The 23527-nt window shown below is 45.4% G+C and overlaps 1 protein-coding gene across 1 annotated transcript in view; it reads left to right on the forward strand.

Moving 5' to 3' along the window:
- The first annotated feature begins 1684 nt into the window (after positions 1–1684).
- Positions 1685–23527, forward strand: part of LOC126199691 (skin secretory protein xP2-like) — a 79293-nt gene continuing 57450 nt past the window's right edge. Inside the window, exons 1-4 of the mRNA XM_049936618.1 lie at positions 1685–1714; positions 4439–4633; positions 4748–5097; positions 10919–11210. Coding sequence (XP_049792575.1) covers positions 1685–1714; positions 4439–4633; positions 4748–5097; positions 10919–11210 — 867 coding nt within the window. The remainder of the gene's footprint in view (positions 1715–4438; positions 4634–4747; positions 5098–10918; positions 11211–23527) is intronic.

Consider the following 23527-nt stretch of genomic DNA (forward strand, 5'->3'; position numbering starts at 1 on the left):
AGCGATTTCGAAGATTCGATGTTTTACAAGATTCCTGACCTTCACGGTACACTCGTGAAATGGTCGTACGGGAAAATCCTCACTTCACCGCTACCTCGGAGATGCTGTGTCCCATACCTCGTGTGCCGACTATAACACCAAGTTCAAACTCACTTAAATCTTGATAACCAGCCATTGTAGCAGCAGTAACTGATCTAACAACTGCGTCATACACTTGTTGCGTTATATAGGCGTTGCAGACCGCAGCGCCGTATTCTGCCTGTTTACATATCTCTGTATTTGAATAAGCAGTTTCCTTGGCGCTTCAATGTATAATATTCACCAATTGCAAAGTATTTGCCTCAACATTCTACAAAAAACAAAGTTAATTGCTGATGACAACTAAAAAGACAGGCACATAAAATCACTAATTCAATACAACCCAACGATTAATTTAGAAACTCCAGTAGTCGACTGAATACCACAACAAATGGTGCTATGACTTGAATCGGGTTTAGCGGAACGTTTTCTATATAAACATTAACCCCCATCTAGTGAGCCGTGTTGCTGTATGCTCTCACGAATTTTCCGTGACGGTACGTCGGAGGACCGTGGTCGTAGTGGAGAATCAGCATCTCGCTCATCAGAACTCGGACCCCTCCAAGCGCCAAGTCGACCTGTTAATATTCGGCGTTGCACAATTGAGGCGATTGTAGGTAAAACGAAAATCAGTCCCGGGTCTCTCTCTGAAGTTATGAAGGCGTGAGTGGTTAATGATGCACTTCCGTGTCTTTCTCTTCCACCAGCTCCCGACTGATCATCTTGTGCTTGTCCGGCCGCACACGTCAATCAGGGAAGATGTTACTGTTTTTAGCAATGTTGTGGTATTTTCTGAGATATTTACAGTTCCAGTCCAAGATAATATCTCACACTACCGCTCACAGCTAATCCAGTCTTTGAAATATTGTGGATAAAAACACATTCAATAAGAGAGCTGTGCCTTCTGGGACGTATAACGCATTCTCAGTAGATAACTTCAAATAGAAATCCGCTCCAGACTCCCATGCTAGAGTAACAAATATTTAAATCAGTGCGTTCTGCTTTCCGCAAGAAATGAATGAAAAAGTGATACTAAAGTACTGCCAGGCCTATGATGATTACGTTTATTGCCAAGTACCTAATGAGGTAACAATGGCCAACTCTAACCGTTGTTAAGTAGTGGAATTACGTTCAGAAGAGACATTAAGTGATACGTAAATGGTGTACTCGAATCTCTCCCCTGTACCTTAAAGCTGACTATTGTTATCTCATTAGTTACTTGGTTACAAACGAGGTAATGACGAGAGTAACAGTGAGCTGTTATGCTTTTTCCGGACAAATGACGCGACAGAAGTTGAAATATTGTTTTCCAGTTTTGTTGCTGTATCGAGGAACTGTTTCTTTTCCAGAAAAGGTTTCATTTTCGGACTGTTGCCTTGCTCATCACATTCTATGTCTGCTCAGTGTGCGTGAGTGCAATTTATATAGATCCATTATGTCTTCTACTAATTTCCCGATCTCAGGTACTTCTCGATATCTTCCAACACACTAAGGGTTGTAGCTCAGTGATTAAGGTACCAGACTCCTATTCTAAAATAGAGAGGTTCATATCTCCGTCCAGCAGTCCTCATTTGCGTTTCCTGAGTTTTGCAAGCAACGTTACTTTATGCCCCCCGCCCCCGCCGCCGCCACCTCAGTAAGGCCGTTCGCAGTTCCTTTACAGCCTCTGTACAGTCAGAGTTTCCGCTTCGTCGTTGGTGACATCACTGCCCACAGGACGTTTAAAACTCCGTCCTTACTTCCCGTCCCGTGTCACAAGGTCGCATCCTGTCTCCTACATTTTCACAGATTTGTGTCTTCCCTTACCCTAAGTGTTATTCCCTCATTTCCGTCTTTATCCATTGACTCAGTTTCTAACATTTTTCTGTGGCAATACATTTCAGAATATACTTCTTTCTGTTTTTCTATTTTCCCCCATTTTTCACGTTTTACTTCTGTTCTCCTAGAGTATACTGTATTTCTAATAGTTGTTCTCCTAAATTGGTACAATGTTTCAACCGGTAGGTTCATGGTATCTAAGACTTCTGCTCTTTATACCTCCCCGAGTTCAATCAGTCACTTCCATCCAAGTGTTCCGTCTATCCCCAGTCTTCATAGCCAGGTATGATCCTAAATTTTTGCTTTCTTCATTAATTACATATTTGTACAGGTCGTTTAAGGAGTGAACGGCGTACGTCAAGAACTGACAGTACTGATGATTCTGAAGCACCGGCCCTAGAGGCATCGTGGCAAGACACCAGATTCTCATTCGAAAGGGTAGCGCCTCAAATCTCTTTCTGGTGATACACTTTTACGTTTTCCACAGTTTCCCTACATCTCTAAATGCAGACGCCAGAATGAATGATTTTAGACGAAACTGACTGATGATTTCTTCCTCACACATTCTGAATCCAAGCTTATGCTCAATTTCTGATGATCTCGCTGTCGACGACACGATAAACACTTATCTTCGAACCTGAAGGGAAATTATCATCTGAACGTATGTTCTACTCTCATCGGTTTTTCAGTAAACACATACATCATACTGTCTGACATTAAAATGATGCGTAATGTAGTAAATTAAGCAATCTTTACGGCATGCCTTGTATTTCCCTTCAAAAATCGTGTTGAAACAAAGCAAAGATGAGCAGAACTGCAGCTTTTGAAGAGATTAAAACTGTATATTAGACAGTTACTCTAACCCAGAATCTTGCCTTTCCCGGGAAATCCATTCACTGATTAAGACATCCTACAAGATTTACGAGCAGCCATCATCAAGCTTCAATTGCACAGATATCTCTTTCCTACTTTCGGAAATTCACGCAAGGTGTGCCGCATAGCTTGAGGCACTAGCACTCGTGGAAGGAACGATTTTGCGGAGGAATCTATTGGCCACAGCCTAAAGCCGTCGGCACACGGACCGTGCTGTCGAACGTTAACGTAGAGCGTGCCGAGTTCAACGTGCTGCTGAACGCTCAGGAACGATGCGACTTGTGCATACGGTACGTGGGCCTCAACGTGGTATACGCGATCGCAACGCACTCCAGCGGCAGTTGAGGGATGTTTCTAGTTCGTAAATCATACTATTTACTCAACGGGCGCGCGTAAAATTCCCACGTTAGCTCTATTAAAACGCACATTTCCTCCATCGTCCACAAAAATGAAAGTACCATGTCCGATCAATAAGGACACAGGCTTATAAAAGTTCCATTACAAACAGTACGGTAAAAATTTGGAATACTTCTCCGCATAAGATAAACATTATTTCATCATTCCCACATTTTAGTAAAACCCCAACGCCAGTCTTACTTGGTCACTGTTCCTACCCACTAGCAGAATCTTTGCAACACGTGAATTACGAAGCGTAAAAGAAAAAGGAGCAAAATATCTTTATACAAGTAGCGCAAGCTGTCCTGTAGATTAATCCAATCTAACAAAGTCGCCCCTCAAAAAAAGGTGAAATTATATTTACATAACATCAAATATTATAGCATACACTTATATTAAACTAATAATAAAGTATCAGAACCTAATAAAAACGCGAATGTTAGGGGAAAAAATTTGGAAGTGTCACGACGCGAACCACTGCTCTACCATACAGCTCGACGCAAGATGGTGACGCTACTCATTACGCTACACCAACAACACACCCCCTGCCTCTAACCACATTATCCTACCTCATGCTGAAAACCTTAATCATAGATATGTTACTAACTGAAATTTAACTATAACAAATTGTACCAAGAACAATGCTTTTTGGGTGGATCTTCAGTGTGTCGCTGCCATCAAATAGCCTACTCTCATAATACACAAGTTACAATAATTCTTTTGCCACGAATATGATGTTTCTCATTATTTTACTGGAACGGATCACACAGTTAACAACGCGTTTTCCAGTGATTCTCAACTTGCTGGTGCTCAGAAACGGCATATATACGTATAGGCTTGAAATGAATGCCAATATGGCGCCTCACAACTCTGTACTGAAGGAAGCCGGCGTGCGTGTGACGTAGGTGGCGTTGTTCCATCTGATTGGTCAACGCTCAGACGCACGCTCGGAATATCTGATATGCCAGATTTTGCTCTTCAGGTTCGGAAAGACTCCCGAACGTGCTACTCCACGCTATGACGTCAGAAACTCGGCACGCTCAACGTTCGCATGCGCGGTCCGCGTGCCGACGGCCTAAGGCACTGCTGTCAAAATGAATCTTTCACTAAGCAGCCGAGTGAAAGATTCATTCTGGAATCTACTACACAGTCGGCAAAATGGTAGATGCCACGAACCTTTTTCTTTGCTAGAATGTATTTCCACTTTTTTCTAAGGAACTTAATCTTGAAATGTGCTGCTTCTTTTGCATGTATAAAATAATGTGATGTGTAGGTAGTGAGTGTCGGACACGTTCTCCTGGAGTACGGGGTGGTTCTCAGCACAGGGCAGCCGCACGTGGCGTTTAGCAGGGACTTGGACAGTAGCTGCGGCTGTTGCAGCCCCATGGCGGCCATGCCGACGTTCGGCATGTCGCCGCCGCCGCAGGGCCCTCCGCCCCCGCAGGGTGGCGCGCCCGCCCCCGCGTGCGTGCTGCAGGCGCGCGGGCCCGCCCCCGCGCCCGCCCCCGCGCCCGCCGGCCACGGCTACGAGGCGCTGTCGCTGGGCTACGGCGCTCGGCCGCCCGCCTGCAGCCCGGCGCAGCCGCCGGCGCCAGCGCCCGCCCCCGGGGGCGGCTACCAGGCGTCGCCCGCCGCCGCCGCCGCCTGCGCCGCCGCCGCGGCAGCCGCCGCCGCCGCTCTCAACGGCCACGGCCAGTACGGAGAGTCGCCGCCGCCGCCCGCCACCAGCATGTCCATGACGGTCGGCGTCGGCGTGGGCGTTGGAGCGCACTCCGCCTCCAAGGCGCCGCCGTGCTACGACTACACCGGTCAGTACCCGCCCACCTATGTGGCTCGCAACACGCTTCCGGTTGTATGCATTAGGCAGCGTTTCCACAGGAAAAGAAATCTTGCACACGTATCCCCACCACCATCGTCGCAGGAGTCCAGAAGGTGTTTCCACAATGGCGATCTAATTTTCCATTCATATTGTAGTTAATATGCCAACGATATTGCCGCAGTGGCAACATCGGTTCGCGCCAGATCACCGAGGTTAAGTGCTATTGAGCTGGGCTAACAATTGGATGGGTGACCATCCGATCTGCCGAGCGCTGTTCGCAAGTGGGGTGCACTCAGCACTTCAGAGGCAAACTGAGAAGCTACTCGAATGAGAAGTAACGTCTCCGGTCTCATAAACTGACATACGACCGGGAGAGGGGTGTGCTGACCACATGCTCTCTGTATCCGAATCCAGTGACACCCGTGCGCTGAGGATGATACGGCGGTCGGTCGGTACCATTGGGCCTTCATGGCCTGTTCGGGCGGAGTTTAGTTTGTTATATTGTATTCAAGATGTGTCAACTGCACATGTTAGCCCAAGAGCTCACAGAAAGCTTAACATAAAGTAAACAGTCGCTCAAATATACGGTGCGGAAACAGATTAGTGCAAACTATACTCTACGACACAGAAAACGACGCGCCGCGAAGGAATTATCCGAATGGAACGGAAATTGGCAGATGTGATGTACATGTACAGACAAACAAATGTTTACAATTTCAGACAAATTGGCTGATTTATTCGAGAGAAAGAGCTACGCAAGTTGAGCCAGTTAATAACGCGATGGTCACGTCTGCCCCTCATGCGAGCAGTTATTTGGCTTAGCACAGATTGACAGAGTTATTGGGTGGCTTCCTGAACGCTATCGTTTTTGCATTTCATTTCTCCAGGATCTGGCAGACGACATCTTTTCCGGTCGACTCTGAAACGCCTGATTAAATCCGCAGGACAGAGCAGGTAGTTGGAATTGTGGAAAGGGGCCAAAAATCAGCGGCTGTCAGTTACATTCGAACACATAACTTTATTTAGTTGCCTAAACATTACAGGCTAATTTCCGAGCTTAACTATCGACTGAATATGTCACAAAATCTTATAGCTTAAGGGCACAACGTCTTTAATTTTTAAAACGACTGAAGGCCCATGATTGAAAAACATAACTACAATTAATTTTCAAAAGGCAGAAGGCCCAAAACCTTATCCAAAAAATATTTTAAATGAGGCTGAAGGCCCAAACAATGCAAGACTTGACAAGTTAGGAACTTTCAATTTTAAAACGGCTGAAGCCCCATTATTTAAAACCCAAATAAAAGCATACAAATTCAAACCAACGGCTATGAGCCATTAAAATACATATTCAAACACCAATAAGAAAAGGCAGTACAGCCAGCGGCGCTCAGAAGTTTCCGGGGGCCGGTCTGCACTTGAAATATTAACGCTCGCTTAGGGGAGGCAGATAGTCGGCCCAACTCTATCTGATCCGCCGCCAATCCAACCAAGAGACAGTCAACGGACCCACCGACAAGACGACTTGCCTTCCACCCGACCAGTGCACAAGGAACTCCAAAGCCAAAACGTAAAAGCCGTAGCCGCCCACAACCAACTATGCATAATCTTTCAAAACTACACACACGTGTTGGACAGCGACAACACGATGAGGAAAGGACACTGCCTGAATTTTACGTCGGCGGCCAGGGCAGGTAACCGGAACGGTAACGGCCGCAAGGCAGAAAATTCCGCTGGTGCACTCGGACTTCAAATAACCAAAATACAGTTAAACTCCACGGGATGGTGGCCAAACCTTCGCCAACCACGAAAACCAACGGCACAATGTGAACAGACTGGCTTCGGTAACTGAATCACCACTCAACTTTGATATCCTGGGTAGGTGAGCCACAAAGCTCGTAGCAATCGGAACAGCTCCCACACACTCCGACACCGCGTAGGGGCCGCCAGTGGGCCCGGCCCACTGCGCCGCGCGGAGATTTCCTGGCTGCTCCACACCAACCAACCGACTGCCGCACACCGGCTAGCCGGAAACTATAAGCAACAGACCAAAGATAGTACAAGGTGCGAATATCGGTACACACCGATGCAGCCACACATAGAAGAGGAAGAACCACGGCATAACCGCAATAAACCGTGGGAAATCAAACGCAGAGTAACCGTCAAGGTTTAAACCAACGTATAAGGCGGGGCCAGCACGGCTTAGAGTCATCTTTTTGGATGAATCAACGTTTCATCTATCGGGTAAAATAAACCAACATAATGTAAGAAGTTAGGATTCACAAAATCATGGCGTCGTGGATTGTGGAAGAGACTAACCGAAACTGGTTGCTTTTTGTGCCGTTTCTGTTCAAAAAGTTTATGGATCTTTCTTTTCTGCGCAGCAGACTGTGACAGGAATGTAATACCTGGGCATGCTACAAAACTGATTGCTTCTTCAACTTCACGAAGATTCCAATGACTTCATTTTTGTGCATGATGGCGCCCCGCTTCACTTTCGCCTTGAGGTGCGGCGTTATCGTACATCACCATCTGACAACGTTGGACTGGAAGAGGTGGACAATAAGATCCCAGGTCACCGGACCTCACATCTTGCGATTTTTGTCTGTTGGGGTACATAAAAGACAGCCTTTGTCCCATCTATGCCAGCTACAACTTAACGAACTGAGAAATCTAACTGTCGAAGCTGTCGCTTCAATAAAGGCAAACCTGTTGATTTGTGTGTGGAATGAAACAGACTACCGTTTCAGTGTTTCTCTCTCTTATGCAGGTCTCACAGTAGTCTATCCCGTGCAAGTCACTAAAGCAATACATAACTACCGAACCTGTATTCCTTGAAACTGTTTACTGTAGTCAAGCTTTGATCTTCGTCTACGCTCTTTACGCACCCCCACTTATTTCATTCCATTACCAATTTAGTGTCTCAAGATATATCCTAGAAACTTCATCAGTTACCTTATCTATCCATTTAATCTCCAGTATTCTTATGTAACGACACATATAAAAGCTTCTGTTTTCTCATTGTCTGTCCCGTTTATCGCCCACGTTTTATTTCTATTTAACGCTAAACAAGACAAAAATTAGTCATTTCCGTGAGACAGCATGCTAATACTGTTTAACATTGCATCTACCCTTGATAATGGTGAAGAAAAGTGTGTAAAACCTCCTTTGGGCACGTCTATCCAGCTGAATGCACTCATTGATGATTAGATACGGCAGAGCTACGAAATGAAGGGGGTGTTGACTGCTACGTTTCACCCGCTGTTCCAAATAGTGGCTCAAATGGTTCAAATGGCTCTGAGCACCATGGGACTTAACATCTGAGGTCATCAGTCCCCTAGAGCTTAGAACTACTTAAACCAAACTAACCTAAGAACATCACACACATCCATGCCCGAGGCAGGATTCGAACCTGCGACCGTAGCGGTCGCGCGGTTCCAAACTGAAGCGCCTAGAAGCGCTCGGCCACACCGCCCGGCTCCAAATAGTCTCAGACATTTTGTGTAAGATTAAGATCCGGACACTCGAGGTGCCCGAGTGTTCGTCATATCATCAACGATGCGTACAGCTCTGTCCACATGACTGTTGTCATCTTGGAAGATAAGAGTGTCCACAGCATACTCATTATGCTGATGTAGCAGAGAGGGTAACTCTAGTAGCCAATAAAGTTAAAATAAAAAACCTGTTTCATGTTCACGTTGGCGTAAATAACTGGACTCAAGTCCTGGTAAAGAAAACACTCCAAAAACATCACATAAGTTTCATCAGCCTGAAGTACAATCTCCACAAAATTCGGTTTCAACGCCTTGTATTGGCAGATAGGTAACATCGGGACTCGTAGGACTACACTACACGCCTCCAGCTAGCTTCTGTCTAATTCCTGTGTTCCTCGCCTAATGGAAGAAGCGTAATTTTATGTTGCGCTGTGAACAATACCAGACTCGCAACATTCCCTAGAAAACTGCTTCAAGATGATTTTGAATCACTGAGAGCAGTAGTTACAATCGGGTTTGAAGTCGATTACCACAGGCAAGGCGTGACATTAAATTCCAATACGTTCGGCTAGAGTCTCTTTATGATCACTACTCTTGGGCCCTGTTACATAGCTGCGAGGGGTAAACCATTCCTTCTAGATATGTAGACACTTCATGTGTTACACCAAGACATCAGACAACCTTATCCAAGGAGTGATCATGGGCACTCCCAAACACGACAGCTCCAGTCTGCCGTTCTGTCACATTTCTCTGTCGACCCATCTTTCTATGCCCATTCTATTCAAACAATTAGCACATAGACACTACTTCTGCGGCATGGTGCTCATATTGAGAATACGGTATAGTGTCTATGCGAACACGAAACTTTGAACTTTCCTGTATGCAGTGACATGTGCAATGTGTTTCCGTCTTACATAGTTTTGGCTGTAAAAAACTACACTACTGGCCATTAAAATTGCTACACCACGAAGATGACCTGCTACAGACGCGAAATTTAACCGACAGGAAGAAGATGCCGTGATATGCAAATGATTAGCTTTTCAGAGCATTCACACAAGGTTGGCGCCGGTGGCGACACCTACAACGTGCTGACATGAGGAAAGTTTCCAACCGATTTCTCATACAGAAACAGCAGCTGACCGGCGTTGCCTGGTGAAACGTTGTTGTGATGCCTCGTGTAAGGTGGAGAAATGCGTACCATCACGTTTCCGACTTTGATAAAGGTCGGATTGTAGCCTATCGCGATTGCGGTTTATCATATTGCGACATTGCTGCTCGCGTTGGTCGAGATCCAATGACTGTTAGCAGAATATGGAATCGGTGGGTTCTGGACCCCAGCGGCCTCGTATCACTAGCAGTCGAGGTGACAGGCATCTTATCCACATGGCTGTAACGGATCGTGCACCCACGTCTCGATCCCTAAGTCAACAGATGGGAACGTTTGCAGGACAACCACCATCTGCACGAACAGTTCGACGGCGTTTGCAGCAGCATGGACTATCAGCTCGGAGACCGTGGCTGCGGTTACCCTTGACGCTGCATCACAGACAGGAGCGCCTGCGATGGCGTACTCAACGACGAACCTGGGTGCACGAATGGCAAAACTTCATTTTTTCGGATGAATCCAGGTTCTGTTTACAGCATCATGATGGTCGCATCCGTGTTTGGCGACATCGCGGTGAACGCACATTGGAAGCTTGTATTCGTCATCGCCATACTGGCGTATCACCCGGCATGACGGTATGGGGTGCCATTAGTTACACGTCTCGGTCACCTCTTGTTCGCATTGACGGCACTTCCAACAGTGGACGTTACATTTCAGATGTGTTACGACCCGTGGCTCTACCGTCCATTCGATCCCTGCGAAACCCTACATTTCGGCAGGATAATGCACGACCGCATGTTGCAGGTCCTGTACGGGCCTTTCTGGATACAGAAAATGTTCGACTGCTGCCCTGGCCAGCACATTCTCCAGATCACCAATTGAAAACGTCTGGTCAATGGTGGCCGAGCAACTGGCTCGTCACAATACGCCAGTCACTACTCTTGGTGAACTGTGGTATCGTGTTGAAGCTGCATGGGCAGCTGTACCTGTACACGCCATCCAAGCTCTGTTTGACTCAATGCCCAGGCGTATCGAGGCCGTTATTACGGCCAGAGGTGGTTGTTCTGGGTACTGATTTCTCAGGATCTATGCACCCAAACTGCGTGAAAATGTAATGACATGTCAGTTATAGTATAATATATTTGTCCAATGAATAGCCGTTTATCATCTGCATTTCTTCTTGGTGTAGCAGTTTTAATGGCCAGTAGTGTACTTAAACCTCTTCTTTCTTTTTGAGTCACCATGTACTGCTACTTGCAGCCCTCCCGTTATCTGACAGCAGCCGTGCTCTGTCGTTCTCCTGTGACGAGCAGCTCCTGCGGTGTGTGTCTGCAGGCCTCATCTCGCCCGGGGTGTCGGTGCCCATCGCGGTCCCCGGGCCGGGCCAGCAGGCGGACGTGGCGGCGCAGTACTGGCCGCGCCTGCAGTGACGCTGGTGGAACTGAGCGCCACCGCCGCCCCCGCCCCCGCCCCCGCTGCCGCCGCCGCCGCCGCCCACGCCTCTGCCACTGGGCCTGGGACGACCGCGCAGCTGACGGCGCGCCATCGCCAGCCCACCGGCGCCATCGGATCGGGACGCCAGCGTCAACTTACCGCAGACGTGTGCTCGCGCCCGAGCTGTGCTCCTGTAAGCCACAAATTCCTCGCGTCCGGGCCAGAGGATTCGTTGTCACACTCCACGCAGAAAGCCCATTACCTTTCCTCTTCCACGTGCCTACTGCTTCCTTGCAACCCTTCTCCTACTCCCCATTCTAAAACATTTCGGGTGTTACGCTCTCGACTTGCTATCAGACTTACGTGTGCTTCAAAATAAGCCATAGTGGCCACATCGGGGCGGCCTGCACTGTTACACCTCCGTCTGCGCTCCGCATCTCACTGAACAGATAAAGAGTACAAGTGTATCTACGCAGTTTTTCTTAATTTTAGTGACTCGTTGCTGGAAACAACACAGCCTTTTACTTAAGACAGTTAAATTCGAGTACACAATTATTTTATACACGCATAAATTCACAAACGTCAGTATTTGAAACGTCAGAGATGTACGTCCGCTTCTTACACGTAATACGATATTACGCTGCTAATTTCATTATTTTCCCTCTCATTAACGTTTTAATCTTTTTTGGCAAGAGAATCTGATTTTTTGCGAGGTTTCCTCGCTATATCTTGGTATAGAGCTTATTTAGTACATCTCAACATAACGTGGATCTGAGCTCTGTCGTCGTCTGCATGATCATTGCATCTGTGAGAGTTTATCACCGCAATCCCGTGAAGGTGCGCACGGAAACATGCCTCACTACTACAATATGCGAATAAGTTGTGTAACAGGTTTCATCGGAAGATTCTTTGGCTGCACCGTCGTTTTGATGATGATACGCGCTGCAAAACCCTTTCCTCCCGCTGAAGTCTTTGGCACTACGGTTCCCATTGTTGATATGCCTCTTTTCTTGAAATTTGTGAGAAAGTAGGAATAAGGAAGTTCTATAGTAGCGTTTCCCTGCCTTTCAAGGTCCACTACTAAGTCATTGGGCCAAATTACTGAGCGTCCATTTAACCGTCTTATGCCAACTGTTTCTCTCATTATTAATTCCACACATCATAATGTAGCTGTTGAAATGAGATTCCCACTTACGATACCTTAACTGCTTGAAAGCGCTCCTAAAGTTGGTAACAATTAGTGTTTTGCTCCATTTTGAGAACCAAATATAACAGCTCCTTTAATAGTATTTATATCTGCAGTATATACACTGCTTAATTATGGTTCCGAAAATTTTTTCGCTGTCTGCCAAGCAGAGTTGTAATAATCTCAACCACTTCCCTCACCTTTTTTCGATCCATTAGTATATGTATTGCAGGAAATCTGGCCATCCGATATCAGATAATTCGTTGCATCATTATTAACGCTTGTGACTATTAGGAAAAAGGCGTTAGTTATTTCCTCCCCTATTCCGGATGCGGATTCTCTACAATCTCTATGTGTCTGATTTATCATCATCTACATCTACATCCATACTCCGCAAGCCACCTGACGGTGTGTGGCGGAGGGTACCTTGAGTACCTCTATCGGTTCTCCCTTCTATTCCAGTCTCGTATTGTTCGTGGAAAGAAGGATTGCTGGTATGCTTCTGTGTGGGCTCTAATCTCTCTGATTTTATCCTCATGGTCTCTTCGCGAGATATACGTAGGAGGGAGCAATATACTGCTTGACTCTTCAGTGAAGGTATGTTCTCGAAACTTCAACAAAAGCCCGTACCGAGCTACTGAGCTCACTATGCGAGATATATGTATGACGAAGGACTATATTTCTTATCTCGTCTTGCAACATACGTTCACAGAACTTCGAGGGTGAGCATTTCCATGATGCATAGGGACTTTCTCATAGCATCACTCCCTGGATCTACTCAGCGTGCATGTGACATTCTTGGAATCATTAAACAAGTTCCTGACGAACAGCACAGGTACTCTCCTAACCTTTTCTATCTATTCCATTAATCTAGTATAGTATAGGTTGCAGAATGAGGAACAACAATCGGCCGGAAGGAAAAAAATCTTGCTCTTCTCAGTCTTCATGAATGCAAATATATTTTGCCAGATTGTTTAGTTACTTAGTATTGTTGAAGCCTACTATTTATGAGAAAGATGTTGAAAATATGCTAAATATTTTACAGCCAGTTTTTCTATGCGTCATTCATATGGGAAAACACTGTTGAAATTATGGAAAGAAGGATCTGACGAAGTATGAAGTTACAAGTTGAAACTCTTCCACGAAATATGCTTAGATGGCTCAACTGTAAGAACACAGCCCTTAATATACAGATGACGAAAACGGAGTATGGGTTTCAATTTGTCTCAGACGTTTCTCTTAAAAACGCAAGTTCATAGGAATTACTTTGCTTTTTACCGATCACCACGTATACGTGCGTCTCTTTCTTGAGCTGTGTATGCTACTGCCTTACCATGATGACTGTGTTAATGGTGAACAGGAAGTCTGGGTACGGCGACTTCACAGCCCTCGAAAGCACAGTACACCATAAGTGCTAAAGACAAGGATACCAAGTAAAACATGAGAAAGCTATATAGGAAATACTTGTCCCTCCAAGGACGTTGAGTGCTGTTGGAATCACGTCATAGAAATGATGTATTTCAAACGTAGAGTTCCTAACATACGTGGAACTTGGCACGCAACGACTCATTACCACCTGTTGGCAGAACTTTGCGCCACTGTTCTCACCAATTACGCAAAAAGGCTCTTCTTCATTTCATTATTTCTATTCGCCACACCTTGCTTTTGTCAAAATGTCACCTCTCAAGACTCCAAAGCAAACCTATTGCATCTTTTACTCTCTCTCACACTGTGAGCTCGTTTAGAAGATTTTGTAAAGCGTCTATTACAATGGCGGTTTCCCTGTCATCGGAATGAGTCATGTCTATTCCATGGCTTTGCTGAAGCAATGCTCACTAAGTACTTACACGCTAATCAGTCTTTAGGTTTCTTCTACTGTCCACCCGCGTGACAAAAAGTGACTACAAGCGACGCTAACTTTTGTAGTTATTGTTAACGGAAAATATTTGCTGGCCATATACATTGTCTGTTTAGGGCGATCTGTAACACAAGCCTACCTATAGATTCTGCATCCGCTCCTGCTCTAGAAGTGGCCAAAGAAACATACCGCATAACACCAGAAAGCAACTTCCAGACAATTTTGACAGTCGCACGTTTACGTACAATACAGTTAGTCTATTTGTAAATAGCTTCATGTTTTCATCTTCAGCGAAGGGAACACGAAACTACACAACGGTGAGACACTACGGAATCTGTCGTAAACCAAAAAAAGAATTTCCTCTTGGCATCGCGCGAAGAGCCGTTTTTCGTACCAACGCCATGAACGTCATGTTTCCAACTTCTGGGATGACGCTGGTGATTATGTGCCGACTGGCACACTGTTATTAACAACTTGCCTACTTGCCCTACTATTTATGAAAGTTGATGTCTGCTCATCTGTTCACCCTTCTTTCGAACTTTGTTGTCTTATCGTCATTACACGGCACTCTCTCTGCTACTGCTGCTTCTTTACTAACTTTATCATTTTCTTTTCAGCGTCCTTCAAACACCTATGGCATCATCATTTCGCCTCTCGTGATCTTCAACAAGAGAGGGCAAGTTTGCTGGTCCTGCAGTAATTTTTGGCTCGTTCTGTGTCACGCTCTGACACAATTAATTCACACAGTGAGGTTCTGCTCGAGCTTAATCACCTATATCAACTGTTCACATTACAACAGTCTGGTAACTGACCTACGACTTTTATCGGAAAATAAAGGGGAGTTTAAGCTTTTAAGGATACCGTTGTTCGTTTTAGATCACAGTCAAACGATGACGAGGCAGTTGCTATAAGACTTTTTGAGCGCTCCCACCACGGCGTTAGTTGTTTTGTGGTCGTCCAGATTCGTCTAAATATTCTGATTGCTAAGGCGAGGGGCTTGAACGGAGATTGTCACACTGATTCTTGCGTTTCCTTAGACTGGAATCAGCAGCCCGTATCACGACCAGGAGACGACTTTCCTTCTACGAGGAGCTATCCACAGAGTCGGTTAACATCATTGAAGGAAGAAAGATTGTTTATTTCATTCTGCGAAATTGATTCAAGGTGGGTGGATTTATTTTGTTATTCAGTTTGTTTGATGTCCTCTGTCGTCGAAAAGCGTGAGGTGCTCGTGCATGTATCGTGACTGGTAACTGTTCGTCACCATCGGTCCAAACTTTTTCTTCTCTGAAGATGGCAAGTTTATAGTTGGGTGGTAACGTACGAGATCGGATTAATGCTCACCTGTCGTAGTCGTCACACATTCCTTAGCAGTTCCTGCCGGAATGCCTTTTCGAGGCGTTCACTGATTCAATGTAAACACGTGGCCGTCTTCACAGTCCTTATGTTTCCTCTAGCGCACTGACAAAGGACGGTTGCTCTATAGAGCGCAGCTTTTTCTGCTTAAGAATCTCAGTAACGTTGCTGCCCCAATGTCCACGGCCCCATCCGGAATTAGGTAGCAAGCGAGAGCGGGACGATGTCAAACTGGAGCTAGCCCAGAGCCCAGCTGGAATTTCCCTCAGCACCCTTACTGTTCTGCCACTGTGGTGTTGTAATTTCTCTGTAACAGAGCCTGGAATGTGTTTTACCGCAGAGGTTCGTAGCCTGAGCAACACTCGGTGGACGAGGTTGTGGCCGAAGTGCTGGCGGGCGGTGCTTCAGCACAACATGCGGCGTCCGCGCTGTGCGTCTCTCTCCGCACAGCGTAACAATTGATTATGTATTTAATATTTGTGTGAGGTGCAATCAAACTGTCATATCAGTGTCAAAGGCAACAGGAGTGTCCGTGTGATAGTAGTTATAGGTTATTACTGTTTGTGTAACCGTGCAACAAACCAGATTAAATAAAATGTGTGAATCTTTGTTTTTTTTCCTTTGTCTTTCTGTAAATTAATCTTCTCGCACTTGCGAGACGGTTAGTAATAATACTGTCGATATAGATTGTTAACGCACTGAAGGCATTCTCAATTCTGCATAACAATGTATTTTATTTAAAATTTCATATATAATTTGTAATATAATGTTTGTGTAAGATGTTTAAAAATAAAATCTTTAGCCTGGACGTCACCAAGTTAATGTTGGGCCAATGTAAAATTTATGCCTTTTACTGTAACAGTTGTTTGAGTCAAAATGCCACAAAAAAGTACCCACCACCAACAAATCTCTCGCCCACTGAAGGAATCTTAGCGATCAGGTTCAAGGAGGAAGATCCTCCGGAAAGTAATTATCCTGCTGTCGATCGTCATCGCTAGGTTACACGGATGCTTGTGTGACGTCAGAATATACACTGAAGAGCCAAAGAAACTGGTACAGCTGCCTAATATGTGTACGGCGCCCTTGAGCACGCAGAAGTGCCGCAACACGACGTGGTGTGAACTCGACTGATGACTGAAGTAGTGCTGGAGGGAACTGACACCATGAATTCTGCAGGGTTGTCCATAAATCTATAAAAGTACAATAGGGCTGAGATCTCTTCTGAACAGCACGTTGAAAGGCATCCCAGATATGCTCAATAATGTTCATGTCTGGGGAGTTTCTTGGCCAGCGGAAGTGTTTAACCTCAGAAGAGTGATCCTGGAGCCACCCTGTAGAAATTCTGGACGTATGGGACGTCGCATTGTCCTGCTGGAATTGCCCAAGTCCGTCGGAATGCACAAGGACATGAATGGAAACAGACAGGATGCTTACGGACGTATCACCTGTCAGGGTCGTTTCTAGCCGTATCAGGGGTCCCACGTCACTCCAACCGCACGTGACCCATACCATTACAGAGCCTCCACCAGATTCCTGATATTCACGGTACACTCGTGAAATGGTGGTAAGGAAAATCCCCACTTCATCGCTACGTCGGAGATGCTGTGTCCCATCGCTCGTGCGCCGACTATAACACCACATTCATTCTTACTTAATTCTTGATAACCTGCCATCGTAGCAGCAGTAGCCGATCTGACAACTGAGCCAGACACTTGTTGTCTAATATAGGTACTACCGATCGCAGCGCCGTATTCTGCCTGTTAACATGTCTCTGTATTTGAATACGCTTGCCTATACCAGTTTCTTTGGCGCTTCAGTGTATTTTTGCTCTCAAGCATACACGATGAGACAGCTAAGACTCCAAATACTTTGGAGTACAAAACTTACGGACCAAAGCAATTTTCGCCTGATGTCGCTTCCAAGTAACATAACTCAATGACATTTGGACATACATAAGAAGAACTGCTAAAATACAGTACAGACAGTAACTGAAATAAAAACGCAGTGAGACGAACAGAAATAACACCGTGATTCAAAGATAATAATTACACTGAAGTCATCGTGATTTATGATGGTTCCCTGGATATTACAAAAGACGGGAATATGGGTCTCAATAGGGTGTGTGATCACCTCCATCATCGCTCTTCGACGCGGTTGCATTCTCCCATCAGCAAAAATGAAGTCAGGGCCGAATGCATCCCTGCAAAAGCGCACTTGGGGAAGGAGTACATTGTCACAATAATGCTGAGTGGGGAGCGTATCGTGTTCTCAAATTTGGAGATCAGTACGCTCGCTCAACATTATGTCTCCATACACAAAAACATCTGGACCACCAACACCATCATGCTGAACAATGCTGGGAGTCGCCTTAATCTGGCCATTGGGCCAAAAGAAATTATTAACAGGCAATTAATTGATGCTTTGTGTTCTATGGATTCCACTAAAAAGGTGAACCTTCAGTTTGATGAGTCAAATTATATCTCAACAGAAGCCAAACGAATCGAACCATACACACTGACAAGCCAAAACGTTATGACCACTGCCCAACGCGACGCTGAATGCCACCGGCTAGCGTTGTGGGCAGGTGATGCGGTAACAAAACTATGTAAGCGGAGCAAACACGGACGGGGAGTCACCCTAGCGAAGATGTGGGCTGTAAATGGACAAATCCATTGAAGTGAGCGACTTTGACAAAGGGCGACTTTGACAAAGGTCAGGTTATTGTTACGCAGAGCCTGTGAACGAGTTTCTCAAAAACGGTGAAGATGATCGAATGTTCACGTGCTACTGTCGTGAGCATCTACGGAAACAGGTAGAAGGACAATGAAACTACAATTACACGCTAAATGGTTGGACATGCACGACTCTTCATAGAACGTGGTTTTCGGAGGTTTGTCTGCTCTGCAAAGTAGGACACATGATGATCTGTAGCATCTCTGCTGAAAGAGCACAATCCTGGTGAACGCACAAGTGTTTAAGACCACATCATTCATCGTACATTGTTGGGTATGGAACTCCGCAGCAGACCACCCCTACGTGTTCACATGCTGATCCAACGGCATCGTCGATTACGACTGCAGTGGACACGGGACTATCGGAATTCGATCGTCGATCAATGGAAACGTGTCGGCTCTCCGAGTGAATCACATTTTTACTACACTATGTTGATGGTCATCTCCACCAACGCAGTCATCGAGGTGAACGGTGGCTCGAAACGAGCAGCGCGCCACGGACGCAGGCTGATGGGAGCAGTATTATGCTACGGGAGACGTTCTCATGCACTCTTGCAGTAATCGAAGACACGCTGACAGCTGCGAACCACCTGCATCCCTTCGTGCGTGATGTCTTCCCCGACGGGGACGTCATCTTCCAGCGGTGTAACTGTCCGTTTCTCGGAGCCTGAAACGTGCTGTAATGGTCTGAGGAGCATTACAGTGAATTCACGCTGATGTCTCGGCGACGAAATTCGCTGATGCAAATCCTATGGAACCCATGTGGGTCGCTATCTGGCGCCATCACCGTATACACAAATCAGTGGCTCATTACTTACGCGAATGACATGACCTGTGCGTAGATGTCTAAAGCAACATACCTCTACAAACCTACCAACAAACTGTCGGATTCCTGAGACGCAGAATCAATTATGTATTCCGCTCCAAAGACGGGCAAACAAGCTATTAATCAGGTGGTCATAATGTTTAGGCTCATCGGTGTAAACTTGATGTGTAGACTCCGTAAACAGTCAGCTAGCACTAGATTGCTTAATACTACTTTTGCTTACACCAGCTGACTGCCACATGGTAAATTACAAGGAACCCACTAATTTTTTAGAAAATTACTGCTCTCTCAGTTACATTCAATAGCTGCAGTTTATCTTCTGCTGACAGTTTAATATTTACTTGATTGCATTGGTATTTTTTCAAAGAAACTGGTTACCTACATTTGTAAACAGCTGGGGTCTATTCACAATATATCACTGCTCCTTATGCATCATTACAATCAACAATGCTATATACCCCGGAGCTAACAGGAATTAAAATTCTACTATCTTCATCGTGTATGTTGCCCAACAAAGAGGATAAGAGAGGTTGATAGGAGATGTGAACACACGCAGGTACTGGATTTTTTTGCCTCCATATGCTATTAGAACAGGGAATGCACCGACTATCACTGGTGCTTTGAGTCGTATCAAACTTTAATAATGTAGGAAGACGCACGATGTGTGTAACATACAGCCGGCAGAAAGTAGACGGACATTAACCGTGTCAACACAGAGAGGCCAAACAGTTATCAGCCGGCCGCGGTGGTCTCGCGGTTCTAGGCGCGCAGTCAGGAACCGTGCGACTGTTACGGTCGCAGGTTCGAATCCTGCCTCGGGCATGGATGTGTGTGATGTCCTTAGGTTAGTTAGGTTTAAGTAGTTCTAAGTTCTAGGGGACTGATGACCACAGCAGTTGAGTCCCATAGTGCTCAGAGCCATTTGAACCATTTTGAACAGTTATCATCTCGAGTTTTCTGCCTGCCAGAGTACAATAAACTCTATAAAGTTTGTCTCTAGAAAGAATGACTAGTGTTTAACATTTTTCTGTCTGTTAGACTACGCTGTGTGACATCAAAACAAGTTGCAAGCAAAGCGCTCGTCTCTGTTAGCGAAACGTAGAACTCAGGATCTGGAAGTTGCTAGAAAGGCCAAACCTATAAAGTGATAGGGCGTACTCACTGATTTGCAAAAATATACAGCCACTGTGAAACACCTCTCTCAATAAGGTTAAACTGCTGGGAAAAAATTGTTCTCGAATTGAATTCTTAAGTGTTTGCAACTTTATACACTTCCTACGATTCACAAATTGTCCTCTCCGGTCCAGAATCACCTGTGCTAAGTATTCTAGGAGATTGTCTCCGTTTCACCCTGTTAAAGTTGACTTAGCAGACCTCAGTCCATGATAAAAATATTGTCGTCAGTGTGCTGATTGCACTACGCGGACCACACTGATAGGACTTCTGTCGGGATGCGACAGTACAAGTGTCCGCAATAGACAGAGAGATATTTCCTCAGTACTCAAAAAGCACAGACACGCACTCAGGCACACAGATGTCGAAGCAATGGAAGAGACTCAAAACAGCCCAGCAATACCTGAGCTCTGGCGAACGACAGCGCAGGCAGTACAGTTACGGTCTTCCAAGGGGTTGAGGTTAATAATTTGAAGTAGCAAACAGTCAATGAAGATGTATTAGATGACGATCAGTTTGGCCTGAGGAAACATAAAGGTACCAGAGAGGCAGTTCTGATGCGCTTGACAATGGAGGTAAGGCCTGAGGACCACCAAGAAACTTTCATAGGAGATGACGACTTAGAAAAAGCATTCGGCAACGTAAAATGGAGCAAGATGTTGGAAATTCTCAAGAAAACAGGTGTAACTCATAGGGAAAGACGAGTAATATATAGTACTAGCTGACAAACCCAGCACTGCCCGAGTATTCATTTTGCCACTTTTCTATTAGAAACCATAAAAAAAATGAATTGGGTTTGCAGTAAAGAATCGAAAAATTTCATTGCCGTGTATTCGTGAAAACATCTTTGAAACGGTTGTATAATGTACGAATGTAGGAGTGTGGTATCAAAAATGATTCAAATGGCTCTGAGCACTATGGGACTTAACTACTGAGGTCATCAGTCCCCTAGAACTTAGTACTACTTAAATCTAACTAACCTAAGGACATCACACACATCCATGCCCGAGGCAGGATTCGAACCTGCGACCGTAGCGATCGCGCGGTTCCAGACTGTAGCGCCTAGAACCGCTCGGCCACCCCGGCCGGCAGCGTGGTATCCAAATAAAGAATGGTGATCCCGAAAAGTTTCCGTATGTTGAGTGCAGATGCCTCGCGTGTTTACAACGCTATTTTGTGAACATCTTTATGGCAACGCCTGTTCGTAGCGACGGCTATTGTTTTCGCCTACAACGGTTTGCGCATCGCAGTTGAAAGCTGTCAAAAGCGCCATCATCTATCAGGGATTTCCTTAAGTTGACTCGACTGTAGAAATCTCTTAGCAGTAAAGAATAAATGTATTAAAAGTTCATGCACGATGCGGTATTTCTTTCACGTATTGTTTATAGCGTCATATCACTTGAATGGCTGCTTCGAATGGCTCTGAGAACTATGGGACTTAACTGCTGTGGTCATCAGTCCCCTAGAACTTAGAACTACTTAAACCTAACTAACCTAAACAAAGAAAGCCGAAAGTAATGAGAAGTTGCAGAAATGAGATAAGCGACAAACTTTCTGTTAAAATTTGGGTCCACGTAGTAGATGAAGTGTAGTAACTATGCTGCTTGGAAGCAAAATTACGGGCAAATCAAGGAGGATATAAGAAGCAGCCTAGGACAGGCAGAGACGGGATTCGTCACTGAACGACGTCTTCACGTGTGAAACAGAGGCGTTATCTTGCAGACGAAGTTCCAAAGTATCTACAGCAATTTTTTGAAGTGAGTCATGAAGTGCGAGAAAATTGCAGAAAAAAGTATGGAAGGATGCTGAAAATTCAGTGAACTGATAAGAAATGAGCCCGTTCTTCGTAGCACCGGCGAGGAAAGGAATAATATGTGGAAAACACAGACTAGAAGAAAGGTCAAGACAGTAGGAGATGTGGTAAAACATCTGGGAGTGAATTCCATAGTATTAGAGACAGCTGTAGAGGGTAAAAAGTGTAGCAGAAGGCAAGTGTTGGTATAAGTCCAACCAGTAATTGAGGACATTGGTTTTTGGGTGTAGGTGCTACTCTGGGATGTAGAGTAAAGAACAGGAACGAAACTCGTAGTGGGACACATCAAACCAGTCAGAAGTATGATGAGACCAAAAAACAGAAAGAAAACGTGTGAAATACAGTTTTTATGTGTCTCCGCATGTAGAATAACGAACAGGACGCTACACAGGACCTCGACAACGCACCCAGAGTCTTTGGAACATGTTGTCCAAAAATGGATCTATATAAAAACTGAAGTACTCTAGCACCGCATTGTCGTGTATGCTGTCAACTGCTGAGGCACATTCTTCAGTACCGTGACTATCTTACTGTCAAGGTGGTCAAGTATAGTGGTGGACTGAGATGCCATGACAGCTTGCAAGAGCTGATAATACCATATTACACATTCAGTCAAATAAACTGTTCAAAACAACAAAAACAAAAAATGATTCAAATGGCTCTGAGTACTATGCGACTTAACATTCTGAGGTCATCAGTCCCCCAGAACTTAGAACTAATAAAACCTAACTAACCTAAGGACATCACACACATCCGTTCCCGAGGCAGGATTCGAACCTGCGACCGTAGCGGTCGAACGGTTCCTGATTGAAGCGCCTAGAACCGATCACCCATACCGGCCGGCAACAAAAACAAAAACATAAACCGAAAGAAAATTTCAGTTAGCAATATATCTGCAAACGTTTATGGACTTAGATTGAATGGGATCACGAAAGGAAATAACAGCCTGGTGAAGCTAAAAAATTAACCTTAATGTGAAATAAAAAGAAAACGACAACTAAATTAAAGGACGACTGGTAGAAAGTGCACATCTTTGAAATCAAGACCTGCTGCTGTGACTTCCATCTGGTCCCGTATATGATCTATCGCGTTCACGTCAACATAACCCGATGGAAATTCGATTTTGTTGATCCTCTGGGTGCTGAATGCTTCTACATTATAGACTTGATATATGAACCGCCGGCCTGTGTGGCCGAGCGGTTCTAGGCGCTTCAGTCTGGAACTGCGCGACCCCTACGGCCGCAGGTTCGAATCCTGCCTGGGGCATGGATGTGCGTGATGTCCTTAGGTTAGTTAGGTTTAAGTAGTTCTAAGTTCTCGGGGACTGATGATCTCATATGTTAAGTCCCATAGTGTTCAGAGCCATTTGAACCAAATATGAACCCACAGCCGAAATGTTGATTGTAGAAGTGGACAATGTTTTGATGGTGTGCGCAGCCCTTAGCTACCCTTGTTGTCGATGAGAGGCACCCGACGTGCGTGAACGACTCCGGCCCAAAACATTATAGACACATCTCCCTGTTGAACATGTGATACTGTGTTGCCTGAAACGTACAGTGGAACCCG

Source organism: Schistocerca nitens, chromosome 8 (assembly GCF_023898315.1).
Source record: "Schistocerca nitens isolate TAMUIC-IGC-003100 chromosome 8, iqSchNite1.1, whole genome shotgun sequence".
In the NCBI taxonomy this organism is placed as follows: domain Eukaryota; kingdom Metazoa; phylum Arthropoda; class Insecta; order Orthoptera; family Acrididae; genus Schistocerca; species Schistocerca nitens.